The 13,515-nt window shown below is 62.0% G+C and overlaps 1 protein-coding gene across 3 annotated transcripts in view; it reads left to right on the top strand.

Moving 5' to 3' along the window:
• The window catches only part of ESPN (espin), a 30,035-nt gene that overhangs the window by 736 nt on the left and 15,784 nt on the right, over positions 1-13,515 (top strand). For all 3 annotated transcript variants that reach the window (XM_059039333.1, XM_059039325.1, XM_059039314.1), the window contains exons 2-5: positions 2,635-2,828; positions 12,343-12,529; positions 12,656-12,838; positions 12,987-13,118. In XM_059039333.1, coding sequence (XP_058895316.1) covers positions 2,635-2,828; positions 12,343-12,529; positions 12,656-12,838; positions 12,987-13,118 — 696 coding nt within the window. The remainder of the gene's footprint in view (positions 1-2,634; positions 2,829-12,342; positions 12,530-12,655; positions 12,839-12,986; positions 13,119-13,515) is intronic.

Raw genomic sequence — 13,515 nt, 5'->3', positions numbered from 1 at the left:
AAGGCGAGGGGAGGGTGGAGGCTGGTAATGGGGGGGGGGCCTCCCAAGGACCTGAGCTGATCCCAGGACATCAGCGCCTTCTGGCCTCCCAGCTTCTTCAGCCCAGCCCGAGTCTTCCTGCCCTGAGACCCCAGTGGGTCTCGTTCAGTGGCCACCAGGCTGGTGTTAGCCAACCTGGCCTCTCCTGAGCTGTTGAAGGCAGCTCAGGCCCTCGTGTGTAGCCCTCTTGCTCAATCCTGCTGGACATAAAGTATCCAGCAGGTTCTAGGCCCGGAGATTCAGGGGCGCTCCTAGTGAACAGCAAACACACGGTCCAGAAAGTAAACCAGGCAACACCGGGTACTGCTAGGCCACGCGGTGGGGAGCGACATTTGCCGCGCGGGCAAGGTGGCCAGGGAAGGCCCCTCCGAAGAGTGACCTCTGAAGGGGGTCTTGGCTGATGGGAGGGAAGTGGCCAGGTGATGACCAGAGAATTCCAAGCCCGAGGAGCAGGAAGTACAAAGCCCTGAGGGGGACACATCTTGTCCTGTAGCAGGGACGGCAGGGAGGGGAGCATGTTTGCCGTGGGGTGAGGGAGAGAGAAAACAGCAGGGCCAGGTCCCAGAGGGTCTCATAGGCTGGCGTTAGGAATTGGCACGATACTGTGGTTGTAGGACAAAGCCCGTGGAGGGAGGAACAGAACTGATTTCCCACTTACGAGGACCACTGTGTTAACTGGATGCAGAAGGAGAGGAAGCAGGGCCAACTCTGAGCTGGCTGGCTGTGTCCTGGCGGTGCCCAGACCCCATCCCCCCACCTTTTGGCCTCAGGATGCCAGGCCTCCCATCCCACCCTTCCTGGGAGATGGCCCGGCCCCTTATCTCCGGGCTAGCTCTGTTATCAGGAGTTCCTGGCACATGGTCCCTGCCCACTCTTTTGGGAGGTGGCTTGCCTCCCCGACCCTGGTGTCCAGCCTTGGCCAGAAGCCTCCCCAGCACAAGGAGCAGGCGGCCTTGTGCCCAGCTTATCAAGTCTCCCTCCCTCTCGCCCCAGAGGGCTTGGGTGCTGGGGGCAAAGTGTGTGTGTAGGGGGAGGATGACCTAGATCCGGGGCCCTGCTCAGCTCAGGGAGATAAGCAGCTTTAGGGTACGGGCCATAGCACGTGAGGCTCCTGGGGCCTACGTAGCTGTTGGAGCTTGGGGACAGGTCATAGGCCTGTGATTCTCTCCTTACTGCCACCCTCACCCAGAGGCCCAGAGCCATCAGGACCCCCTGGAGCCTCAGACCCACAGTCCCCAAGGCCAGTGGGAAGTGAGGGCCTTTCTCAAGAGCTGGGGCGCAGGGCATACTTCACTATGGGCCTGTCTGGGTCACCTCTAGCCAGCCTTGTCCCCTGGGCTCAGGAGGACAGACCGCACCTGTCTCTGGTCTTCCCCAGGCGTTCCACACACAGAGGAGGCTCAGCACCGTCCTCCGCTTCCTCTGGACTCTTTCCTCCGCCTCTGTTCTTGCCCAACAGCCCGTCTGTTACGGGCTACACCCCGTAGCCCCTCACTGCAACCTCACCGTTGTGCCCCTGGGCCCCTTGCCCTCTGTCCCCTCTTCTCCCTGCATTTCTTAGAGGAGCTTCAGAGGTTCTCTTGCTACCTAGATTCACCTTCTTTAAGCTCAGGGTCTCTCCAGCACCCCCTGCCTTGGCCAAACCTGTTCCCATGGTGCCCTCTCTCTGGGCTGGGGCGGGGGTGGGCATGCAGAGCAGCTTCCCTTCTCTGACCCCGGTTACCCGTGCCCGCCTCCACGGCTGCCCCACCCCTTTCCCCGAGCCCCTGCCCAGCTCCCTGCCCACCTCTCCATCACCCGCGTGCTTGGTGCTGGGAGCTCATTCTATTCTAGAACCGGTGCCCACTCTCCCAAACTCCCAGCCTCTGAGTCCAGGCTTCTGGGTGTCTGTCCGTCTTGGCCTGCAGGTCACATAAACAGCATTTGCCAACCCCCTCCCGCAAGAGACACACACACCTGGATGTTCAAGGAAGACTCATTCAGCACTTCTGGGCCTAAACCATCGACCCGTCCCCTTTGGGGTGCCTGGGAGGGGTCTTGCCCAAGCCCTTCCCAGGGGCTGCCTCTATCCCACGCGTACCACCACTGGCTGACTGCCCCGGCCCTGCCCACCAGTAGCCAGAGGCAAGGACATAGCCTGTTCGGGGCGGGCTGGGAGCAGGGAGTCTGCTGGCGGTGGGGCAGTTCTCTGCACTGAGTTTGGGTCGTTGGAGATGCGTCAACCCGGAGGCCTCTTCCCTTGTGAGACGTGGGGAGGAGGAGAGGCAGGAGGCAGGGGTTGGGCGCAGGGGCTGCTCCCCCGACCCCTGACAGCAGGGCCCAACAGCCCGCTCTTCTTGGCCCAGGGGCTCCTTCAGGTGTTCCCTAAGCACCTGGGTGGCAGGCGGGTGCTCCTGCTGGGGCGATGACAAGGTGCCCTGCAGGCCTCAGAAAGCCCAGCGTGGATGGCACCGTGCTGCCGCTATGGACTGAGCTTCAAAGGGGGCCAGTTAGGTGCAGAACTGCCCCAGTGGCTGGTGGGATATGCAGGACGTGGTCTGAGCGAGGGATGGGGGCAGGGCCAGGCTTTAGGACTAACGGGCTCTCCTCCCACAGGACAGAGACAATTCTGGTGCCACAGTCCTGCATCTGGCTGCCCGCTTCGGCCACCCTGAGGTGGTGAACTGGCTGCTGCGTCATGGCGGTGGGGACCCCACCGTGGCCACAGACACAGGCGCCCTGCCTGTCCACTACGCTGCCGCCAAAGGAGACTTCCCCTCCCTGAGGCTTCTCGTCAGCCACCACCCTGAGTAAGGACCCTCCGCTTCAGGGGGCCTCTGGGTGGGGCGGGCCAGGGCTCTGGGGGGGGTGCCTGTGGTCGGCCGTGCCCCTCCAGCACGCCAGGGCAATTAGTGCTTCTGGGCCATCCCCGTGGCCAGGGGCCTGGCCGGAGACAGCTCCCACCCGAGCTGAAAGTTCTCCCCTCCTGGTGGGCTGCCCACACACCCATGCCCCAGAGCCCCGTAAGCGGACACCCCCCCAGTACGAGCTGCCCTTGAGCTGTAGCGGCTGTGCACAGACCCCTTGCTCGTCTCCAGGATGCTAACAGCCTGCAGCAGGTAGCTCTCTGGCTCTGACCTGTGCTAATTTGCAAGACTGTCCTGAGTGGGGCGTAGGGGTGAAGAGCATCTCCTGGACCCCCAGTCAGGAGGGAGGAGGAGCCACATCAGTTACCCAGCAGTGACGGGAGAGACCCCCTGCCCAGACCCCCACCCTGCCTCCTGGGCCCTCAGCCCCCGACCTGTCAGAGGGCAGCTTGTCCTCTCCTGTGGCCGGCAGCTCACTCCCACTCCGCAGGGGGATGGGGCTCCCGAACCTCCCCGGCCCTCGGCGAGCGGCCGGTCAGAGAACGCAGCTGAGCGGTGAGCTCGGCACGCCCCAGGGTGGGGTGGGCTGTGCAGAAGAATGGGGTGCACTGAAGAGCGTGGGAGTCGTGGGGATGGGTCCCGGGGGAGGGAGGGAGGGAGCCAGGTCACAGGTGCACCCAGGGGGAGGCAGGGGTCCTGGGGACCCAACAGACCGGGGCTCTGACTGGTGACCTTCGTCAGTCAAGGGGGTACCTGGGAAATAAGTGGTGACAGAGGACCCGGCCTCAGGAGGAGAGCAGTCACAAGGCGGGAGGGTCTGTCCTCACCCCTGGCTCCACTCCTAAGGGCGTCGGCCCGGCCGCTGGGCGCCAGGAAGCAGCAGGAGGCCAGCCTGGCCCCGTGGCCCCGTGGCCCCGTGGCCCGGTGGCAGCGTCCGGCAGCCCCTTGGGTGCAGCACGCTGCTGTGGATACAGGGCAGCTTAAAGTCCCGGGCCGGGACCAGGACGGCCGAGCCTGGCTCGTTCTTGCTAAGCTAGAGGTTCCCTGGTTTGATTCGTGGGCGACCAGCCGGGGGTCTCCTCCAGCCATCCCTGCCAGAGGCCACTGGGCACCGCTCTGGCGTGAACCCTCTGCTCCTGGACAAGCTAGGGTCTGGGTCACACCAGAATCGATGGGATTTCGAGGAGGAGGCCCCAAACACCCTCGAGTGCAGGCTCGGAACCTGCAGCCATCAGCACCCTGAGGGCCTGGTCCCAGACTCCACGTAGACTCCCCAGGTAGGGGCTGGGGCGCTGCCCCTGTGTGTGTCCCCACCCCCCCACCCAGGTGCTTCTGACACCACCCCCTCACTTGTCACTTATCACGGAGGACACTGAGGCCCTAAGAGGAGAGAGACCGGCGGTGGTCATCCTCTCGCACCCGCCGGGCTCCCCCGTCACGCATGATGGGCCCCAGGAAGTCAGGCTGGAGGCCATGCCAACTTAGCTCCAATGGTGTGAACTGAGGGGGCTCTGCCCCGCCCGGGGAAGTGCTGGTGGGGGGCAGGGGTGGAGCCCCAGGCTGGCCCCTGAGCCCCTCCTCCCTGAGAAGTCTGGGGCCTAGGATGAGCCTCCCTGGGCTGGGGTTCCAGCCTTAGGAAGGCTCTGGCTGTGCTGGGGACACCCTCGAAGGCTCAGGGCCCCGGCGACACAGATGCTCCCAGGCCAGGCTGTGGTGCTGGCCGTGATTGGGCCCCGGCGCCGACTCTGTGGCCAGATGGCCTGGGCTGATGAGCCACCAGCCCCCCGTGACTCTCAGGGAAGCGGACAGAGGCCTGGGGCTCCATTCCCACAGTGACAACGCGACGCGTGACTTGGCTGATAAGGAGGCACTTTTGTGATTGCCAGGCTGGGCTCAGGCAGGAGGGGGTGCTGGGAACTGAGGTAGGGCCTGCTGGCGGGGGGGCTTTGGGGGCCAGTGCCCACACCCTCACTCGGAGGTAGAGACTCCTGCCCCGCCAAGGCCGGGGACCCCAGGGCTGGGAGCTGGGGAGGGGCAGAGGTGCAGGCTGCCCCAGGCCGCAGGGTGCAGTCAGGGGACCCAGGCAGCCTGGCTTTAGAGGCCGCCTTGCCCCGCTCTCCTGAGCCTCCCTGGCCTGCTGTGAAACACTGTGAATTATTCACGAGGGCTCAGCTCTCCCTGGCGGCAGGTGATGGAGGGAGAGCTCCTACCGGTAGGAAACTTGATCCTGCCCGGGAGGCTTTGGGCAGCCATGAGCCCTGGCCATGACAAGCTCCAGAGAGGCAGGAGGGCTGGGCGGCCTCGGGGGAGGGCCCGGCTAATGCCGGGCTGCACCTTGGGGAGTTAGAAAGGACTGCAGGCATGGCCTGTACCCAGCCACCCCTCCTCCAGTCTCTCCCAGTCCACTGGGCAAGCCCTCCCAGAGGCAGAGGAATTGCCACCGTGACCTCAGAGGCTGCTGCCCCATGGGACCCTCCCCCTGAGCCCCCTGGGGAAAAGAGTCCTTCAGCTAGAGGCACGGGGGCTGGCAGGAGCTGGGCTGGGGCCGTCTCAGAACGTCTCAGGCCCTGGGTCTGAGGGAGGTAGAGTCAGGAGGGCCGGCCCTCCTGGCCTGGAGCGCTAGTGGCCGGTGAAACAGAACCACAAGCCCACATCCCCATTTGGGGCTCAGAAGGGACAAGGAGCGGGTAGCCCTCAGAGCTCCTGACCATCCTGCCAGCGGGGTCCGGGGGCCCAGGAACCACCTCATGCCTCGACCGTGTGCTTGCTGGTGTGTGCTGAGGTCCCCCGGGCAGCAGGGCCTGGTGGGGGGAGCCACCCTGGCACACTGGGCACCCTGCAAGGAGGGGCCTGGTGGAGTCACGAGAAGCCCCTCTCGGGGGGACAGCCTTCACCTCCACCGGTAACTCCTGGTCCAAGCCTGTCACGTCCCTGGGGCCCCAGCTGGCCTCTCTGCCCTCCCCCTGCCTGCTTCCTGTCCGGCTGTGCCCACCTTGGAGACCACAAGTCAGATCCCTGGACCGGCCACAGGCTCCCCTCTCACGGACAGGGAAAGCTGCTTCCTTACGGCAGCCCAGAGGCCCTCCTCGCTCCGGCGCCCCCCTGCCTGACCTGCAGCTGCGCCCTAATCACCTCCTCTACTCTACCTCCTGGCCTTCCTTGCTGCTCCTGCCCTCCGACCTTTGGCCTTTGACCAGGCCATTCCCACTGCCTCACTCTCTTCCCCAGAGAGCCCACAGCCCCTCCCTCCTCCCCTCCTAGTCTTTGCTCCATCTCCGCTTCTCAGTGAGGCCGGCCCCACGCCTCCCTCAGATCATCACGGGCCCCGAGAAGACACACGCCCTCCCTCCCAGTCTTCCTCTGCCTTCTTATCTCCCCGCACCCCCCTCATTCGCTGGCGTTACCTTCTGTGCGTCTCAGCACATCCTCTTACTGTCTGATGCAATGAGAGCATCTCTTTTTCTTCCACATCCTGTATGCCCAGGGCCTGATACTCAGTAAATACTCACCGAAGGACTGAGGAGCCTGGGATCCCTGGGTCTTGTCCGGCTCTGCAGGCAGCTCACTGCCCGTGACCTCAGACGGAACTCCCTTCTGGGCCTCCCAGGGCCCGTCTGGCAAATGGACCAGCTGAGGCCACGTGCGAGGAGGCGTCACAGAGCTCCGGGCCTGGCTGCCCACCTCGCTCACTCCCACATTCATCCACTCAACAACTAGCACCCACGTGTCCCCTAAGTGCCCAGCCCCGCTAGCGTTAGGGACGCAGTGAGTCCTCATGACTTCACGGAGACAACGTGGGGGGCTCCCAGAGGCAAAGGAGGAGCCAGGTCAAGAGCACGTGTACACGCAGAGACGTTCTTGCTGATTTTCCAGTGTGGCAGGGTGTGTCCGGCAGCCCTGGTGGAACCAAGCTTGAGAGGGCAGGTCTCCACTCTTTTCAAGCTCTGCCCCACCCCGGCATGTGGCAGCCTCGTGATATGTGTCCCTGGAATGCATGAAAAGAGTGCCAAGACAATTCAAGAGGGACAAGTGCTATGAAGTGGTATTCGTAGGAAGTGGTTGGAGGGTTTCTTTAAATTGAGGGGGTCCAGGAAGGCCCCACTGAGGAGGTGAGAGCTGAATGGGAGAGGACCGGCCGTGCCAAGACCTGGCCTGGGAGCGATGCAGGTGGAACTGGCCGGGCAGAGGCCTGAGGGGGGATCCCCCGTGGCTTCCTCGCAAGCCAGGAGGGCCTGGAAGGCTGGGAGAATTGCAGACCAGTGAAGGCTTCTGGGGATATTCCAGGCTTGCTGATGGATTGGGTGTAAAGCTGACTGTTCTAGAATCTTCCTCAAATCAGGGCTGCATTGCTTCACTAGGCCAGGCCTCATTTGGGTTCATTTCAAATTAGTCAGGAGGCGTGATTAGAGGATAAGAGAGGTAGAACCGCCAGAGGCTCCGAGTCTTTGTTCGAGCGGAGCGGACTTACCGCACAGCCAGATCTAATCCTTGTGGAGATCATCCCCTCCCGGACCTCCCTTGGGGCAGAAATTATTGCCAGTGGGGAGGGTCAGGCCGTTCTTTGACGGGAGTCTGCTTCTGTGGGCAGATCCCTCCTTGTTCCTAGTGGCAACGGCCACAGTAAGCTGGCACCAATCTTGGACGGAGATTTCTATCAAACATTTACGAGCATTCCATGTTTCTTTTGTGTCATCAGGGTGACTTGCTTAATAGCTACAGTTTGTCTATATCATCTTTGTTCCCAAGAGGAAGAAAAGTATCATTATGTGATGGTTGCTAGGGAGACTCAGGCTTGTAAAGAACTCAAGGGTCAAGTGTTGCCAAAGACTTCCAGAGCTTGGACTCAAGGGCGGCTGGCCTGGTGTCCTTTACTGAAATGGGGACAGTAAGGGGGGAAGGTAGTTTGAGGGAGAGTGTGGAGAGCTTTGCTCCATGTAAAAGCAGGTAAAGGAGAAACTCCCTGGCGGTCCAGTGGTTAGGACTCCGAGCTCTCACTGCCAAGGGCTCAGGCCGATCCCTGGTCGGGGAACTAAGACCCCGAAAGCTGCGTGGCATGGCCAAAAAGTTTTTTTGTTTTTTTTTTTTGCGGGCCTCTCACTGTTGTGGCCTGTCCCGTTGCAGAGCACAGGCTCCGGACGCGCAGGCTCAGCGGCCATGGCTCACGGGCCCAGCCGCTCAGCGGCATGTGGGATCTTCCCAGACCGGGGCACGAACCCGTGTCCCCTGCATCGGCAGGCGGACTCTCAACCACTGCGCCACCAGGGAAGCCCCAAAAAGTTTTTTTAATTAAAAAAAAAAAAAAAGGCAAGTAAAGTTCAAGAAGCTGCTCAATGCACAGATGGATGAGTGAGCTGTGAGCTGACGTAGGGGCCGCATGTACTCCAGGTCCCAGCTGGGGGGAAGAAAGCAGCACTGGGGACAGGTGACCTTTAACCCTAGGAAGTAGATGACCTCATCAGGGGCAGAGTGTGTTTAGAAAGGAGGTCCTGGGGCACCCCAACATTTGGAGATTGGGCAAGGGTCGAGGGCCCAGCAAGGGAGGCTGAGAAGGCCCGGTGTGTGCTTGTCCGTAGCCCAGAGGAGCAGGTGTTCGGTGGGGTGAGGGGCACCTGTTAGGGCGTGGCCACGTCAGTCGAGGCTGGTAGCGTGGAGGTGACTGTGTTGAGGCCCAAGGGACGGGTGAGTGAGGCTGTGGCAGCGGTACCAGGAAGCCAAGCCCTGCCTCCCCTGGGAGGAACCTTGCAACTTGCAAAGATTCCTCTTCTGTCTCTCACAAGAGGCTTGGAGAGGTAACAGTTGTGATGCCCATTTGCCATATGTGGAAACTGAGGCTGGCGGGGTGGCTAGAGAATGCCCCGGGGCCCTGCACAGTGAACCACAGTGAGTTGGGGTGGTGGGTGGAGGGCAGGGCCAAGGGCAGGGGCTGGGGCCGGACCAGTCACCCATGGCGCCACTACGGCTGGAACTCGATGGGGTGGAGCCGGGCGGGTCCTGAGGCCAGAGGTCTCCCGAGACCCCACCCCTCTGCTCTAGGCAGCGACTCTCCGCAGCAGAAATGCTGCCCGGCCTGACCCGTGCTTGTTGGGGCCTGGACACCCCAGGTCAGCAGCGCTCCCACAGAGGCACAGGCAGGAGGGATCCTAAAATACAGCGACGGCGCCAGGCCTTGCTGAGGGCTCTGCAAGCATGTCTCAGCGACGATCATTGTCCCCACGCGTGGACGGCTTTGTGAACAGAGATGGGAGGCAAGACACCACTTGCGGGTGGCACACACGCCAGGTCCTTCTCACACCGGGTCCCCCTCTGCCTCTCAAGTGATCCTCGCCCTCTGTGCCTCAGTTTCCTCATCTGTAAAAGGGGAACGATGCTGACACCTACCGGGTAAGGTCTTTAGGAGGGCTAGGTAGAGGCCATGTGTACTATGCACGTCCCAGTGCTTGGTACAGAGCGGTCTGTTCAGTAGACGGTACCCACCGTCACTGTTATCCGTTCTCGTCACCTCTACTAATATATAAATGCACTCTCTCTCCATCTAAATGCGTTAATTTAAAGACTAGTGTTGGGAATCGCCTGGCGGTCCAGTGGTTAGAACTCTTGGTGCTTTTACTGCCGGGGCCCGGGTTCAATCCCTGGTCAGGGAACTAGGATCCCACAAGCGCCACCAAAAAAAAAAAAAAAAAGGATGAAATTCATTAATTTACTTTGTTCCTGTGCTCATCCATATATATATATATGTTTTTTATGTTTTTTATGTTTTGGCCGTGCTGCACAGCATATGGGATCTTAGTTCCCCAGCCAGGGATTGAACCTGCACTCCCTGCATTGAAAGCATGGAGTCTTAACCACTGGACGGCCAAGGAAGTCCCTCCTCCATATTTTTAGAGTTTACCCCAGTGCGTATGAGGGTGCCCATTCTTCTTGCCTCCAGGTCGACACAGAAGAAAGGAACAAGACCAGGACCCCCTTTCCCACCCCGGCTCATCAGCGAATCTGCCCCATACTCGTGGGTCTCCCAGGCTGGGGGCTGTGACTCCTGAATGGGTTACCGAGCGCTCACTCCGTACCAGGGACGCCAGCTGGGGTTGTCAGCCGGTGGCCCCGCAGGAGGCTGTGAGCACAACGTCCCCCTCCTGCTCGGCTTGCTCTGTGCCAGCTTATCAGACCTTCTGAGACCTCCTCAGGCTGGCTGGGCACCCGTGGGTCATGGATCCCAGCCAGGCGGCGTGGACTGGGAGAACAGGGCCGCCGGCAGATCCGGCGCCCTGAGCTGTGTACGCTGCCGAGACAGCCCGGTGGGCCCTGGGCGGTGGCCCCTCCAGTCTCCAAGCCCCAGGACCCCAGCACTCGCTGCGCCTTGGTTACGGGGTGAATAATTCAGGCCATCGAGTGTCGGTCATGAAATATTAAACGGGCCGTTCCTGAAGCACCAGCTTGTGAAAGTGGGAGGGGGGCAATGCTGGCACCGGGGCGTGGAGGCTGGCGGCCGAGAGCCAGCGCGTTCCTGAGGTGCGGCGTGTGGGCGCGCTGTGTGCTGTGCTCCGCACACCACCGCGCCCCCGCCGCGGGTGGGGTAGTGGCAGGCGGCCGGGCACCGTCCCAGACTCGGTGTCAGCCCCGAAGTGGCAGCTCTGTGTCTGAGGAGGGGCTGTTCCCACGTCAGGAGGACGGAGAGAGCTGGGGCTGTGCGCCTGGTGGGCGCTGCAAGCCGCCTGGGGTCAGGGGTCAGGGGTCAGGCAAGTGGACAGGGATGGGGTTTTAGGGACAGGGAGGAGTCAGACGGGAGGCTCCGAGGGGCGTGTGAGAGCGAGGGGCCGAGTCGTGGGTGGCTGACAAGAGGGTGGGTGAGGGGGCACATGGAGGAGGACTGGGTGGCCTGGTGCCCACGGTACTGTACACGCGGCTGGCACTTAGATGAGGGAGGGAGGGCGTGGATGGTGGGGGTGGAGCGTGTGATCGAGGCGGTGAGCAAATAGATGGGAGAGGCGGGTGGGTGGTAGGATATGAAGTCGGACGAAGAACTGCGCTTCCTGGGGCCCAGAGGGCTGATCCAGCCCAGAGGGACTCAGCACCTACAGCCCACCCCGCACCCGCTGTGTCCTAGACCCGCTGCGAGCTCGTCGGTCTGGGCCTAGATTGTGGCGCCACCTAGTGTCTGTGTCCGGTAACTGCACCCTGGCCTCCACACCCATCGTGAAGTCAGAAAAACTGAGGCTAAGCCAGGAGCAGGGAGGGACAGCTTCCCTATTTCCCAGCAGCACTCTACTTCATGGGACTGATTCCCCAGTTAGGACCCTTCTGTGGGAGCTGGGGAGCAGGTAGGAGGGGCAGTGACAGCTGCACGCTAGGCCCGAGGGAAGGCTGAGGGAGTGAAGACGTGGAATGGCCCTTCCCCCAATCCCTCTCCTGGCTCCCTTCGTTCCTGCTGTGCGTCCGGGCCCGCATCAGACAGACGGATTGTGCTCAGATGCCACTTGGCCGTTGTGTGACCTTTGGCGAGTCACAGCCCCTGAGCCTCAGTTGCCCCACTGCAAAATGGGGATGACAGTAGGACCTTAGTTAGGACATGCAGTGAGGAGGACCTGTGCGCTAGTATCGTAGCGCATGGGAGGTACTCAGTGGACGGCGGCACCTGTCACGTTGCCAGGCTGATGACAACCACAACCAGAATATTCCACTGACTTTTAATTTCAGATAAACGACAAATAATGGTTTCGTATATGCACACCCCATGCCACATTGAGGGTAGACTTACACTAGAAAATTATTTGTTGTTTACCTGAAATTCAGGTTGTAACTGGGCATCCTGTGTTTTATCTGGTGACACTACCACTCTGCCTTCTGGGAATTCAGTCTTCTGGGGGAGGCAGAGGGCAAAATAAGTTATGATCGAGCATGACAGGCGGCCCATGGAGTGAGCCCAGGGCAGTATGTGGCACAGAGGTGGGAAAGGCCTGTTCTGCTGGAGAGATCAGGGCAGGCCTCATGAAGGAGGGGTCTGTACCGAGTCTTCAAGAGAGATGGGAAGGGCCTTCCAGACAGAGGGGTGACATGATCAAAGGCACAGAGGTCTGACAGCAGGTGTGAGGACTCACACTGACTGTGGGTCAGTGTGGCTGAAAAGGTAGGGGGAGGCCAGGTCACCACATCCCTGTAGACTTTGGTAAAAAGGTGGGCTATTTACTGAGGGCAGAGACTAGCTCAGTCAGATGTGCATTGCAGAAAGAAGGCTGCCGGGGTGGAGGTGGGGAAGCAAGCCAGAGGGCCCCCCCACCCCACCCAGGGAGGCTGGCACAAGACTCAGTCCAGAGGGAGTTGGGCAGCCGGGCCCAGCCACTAGGTTTTTCTCCAACACACCCTCCCAGCCCGCCAGAGCTCCCCGGAAGCGGGCGAGGGGTGAAGAAAGCTTTGGAGGGGGACGGACACTGAGAGCCCACGGTGGATGCTGCGTCTTCCGTAGGGGAGTGAATGCCCAAACCAAGAATGGTGCCACGCCCCTGTACCTGGCGTGCCAGGAGGGCCACCTGGAGGTGACGCAGTACCTGGTGCAGGAGTGCGGCGCGGACCCGCACCTGAGCGCCCACGACGGCATGACCCCGCTGCACGCCGCGGCGCAGATGGGTCACAGCCCCGTCATCGTGTGGCTGGTGAGCTCGGGGACAGGTCGGGGTTGGGACCCGGGAGAGGAGGGGCCTGTACGGGACGGGGGTGGGGCCAAGAGGGGCCTGGCGCCCAGCCCCCGCCCCTGTGTGCCCCGTCCGCTCCCCCTCCAGGTGAGCTGCACCGACGTGAGCCTGTCGGAGCAGGACAAGGACGGCGCCACGGCCATGCATTTCGCGGCGAGCCGCGGTCACGCCAAAGTGCTCAGCTGGCTCCTGTTGCACGGCGGCGAGATCTCGGCCGACCTGTGGGGCGGGACCCCGCTGCATGACGCCGCCGAGAACGGGGAGCTGGAGGTGAGGGCGGGCCGGGGGCGTGGCCGGGAGGCCGGGCGAGCGCGGGAGAGGCGGGCGCCCTCTGCTGGCGCCGCGCTCTCAGCGCAGCGCTGCCCCGGCGCCGGGGTCCTGGCTGTCGGCCGGGGGTCCTCACTGCGCGCCCCTGCAGTGCTGCCAGATCCTGGTAGTGAACGGCGCGGAGCTGGACGTCCGCGACCGCGACGGGTACACGGCCGCCGACCTCGCGGACTACAACGGCCACAGCCACTGCACCCGCTACCTGCGCACCGTGGAGAACCTGGTACGCCCCGGGCGCTGCTCCCCCGCGTTATCGCATTCCCCCCACAGCTTGCCCCCACCTCCTCGCAGGGGTCGGTGTTGTTACCCTTTTTAACGACGGAGGAAGCTGAGGTTCAGGGAAGTGAAGCCTCTTGCCCGGGGTCACATGAGTAAGTGCCGTAGACCACTACCCCACATGACCTCTCAGGCCAGAACCACTGACCATTGGGGAGTGAGGGTGTTCGGGCAGAAATGTCGAGGGGAGGAGGACCAGCCTCGTCCCGATGAGAACCAAGGCTCGGAGAAACAACGACATTTACACACCAGTGGGAACAGTAAAGTGCATTCATCTGCCCACAGGTATTAATTAGCTCATTTAGCTCTCACCACCACACTCTGAGGTAAGGAGTGCTCGTATC

This window comes from Kogia breviceps, chromosome 1, assembly GCF_026419965.1.
Source record: "Kogia breviceps isolate mKogBre1 chromosome 1, mKogBre1 haplotype 1, whole genome shotgun sequence".
NCBI lineage: Eukaryota > Metazoa > Chordata > Mammalia > Artiodactyla > Physeteridae > Kogia > Kogia breviceps.
The sequence above is the reverse complement of the archived record's forward strand: the minus strand, read 5'-3'. Positions and strand labels throughout refer to the sequence as shown.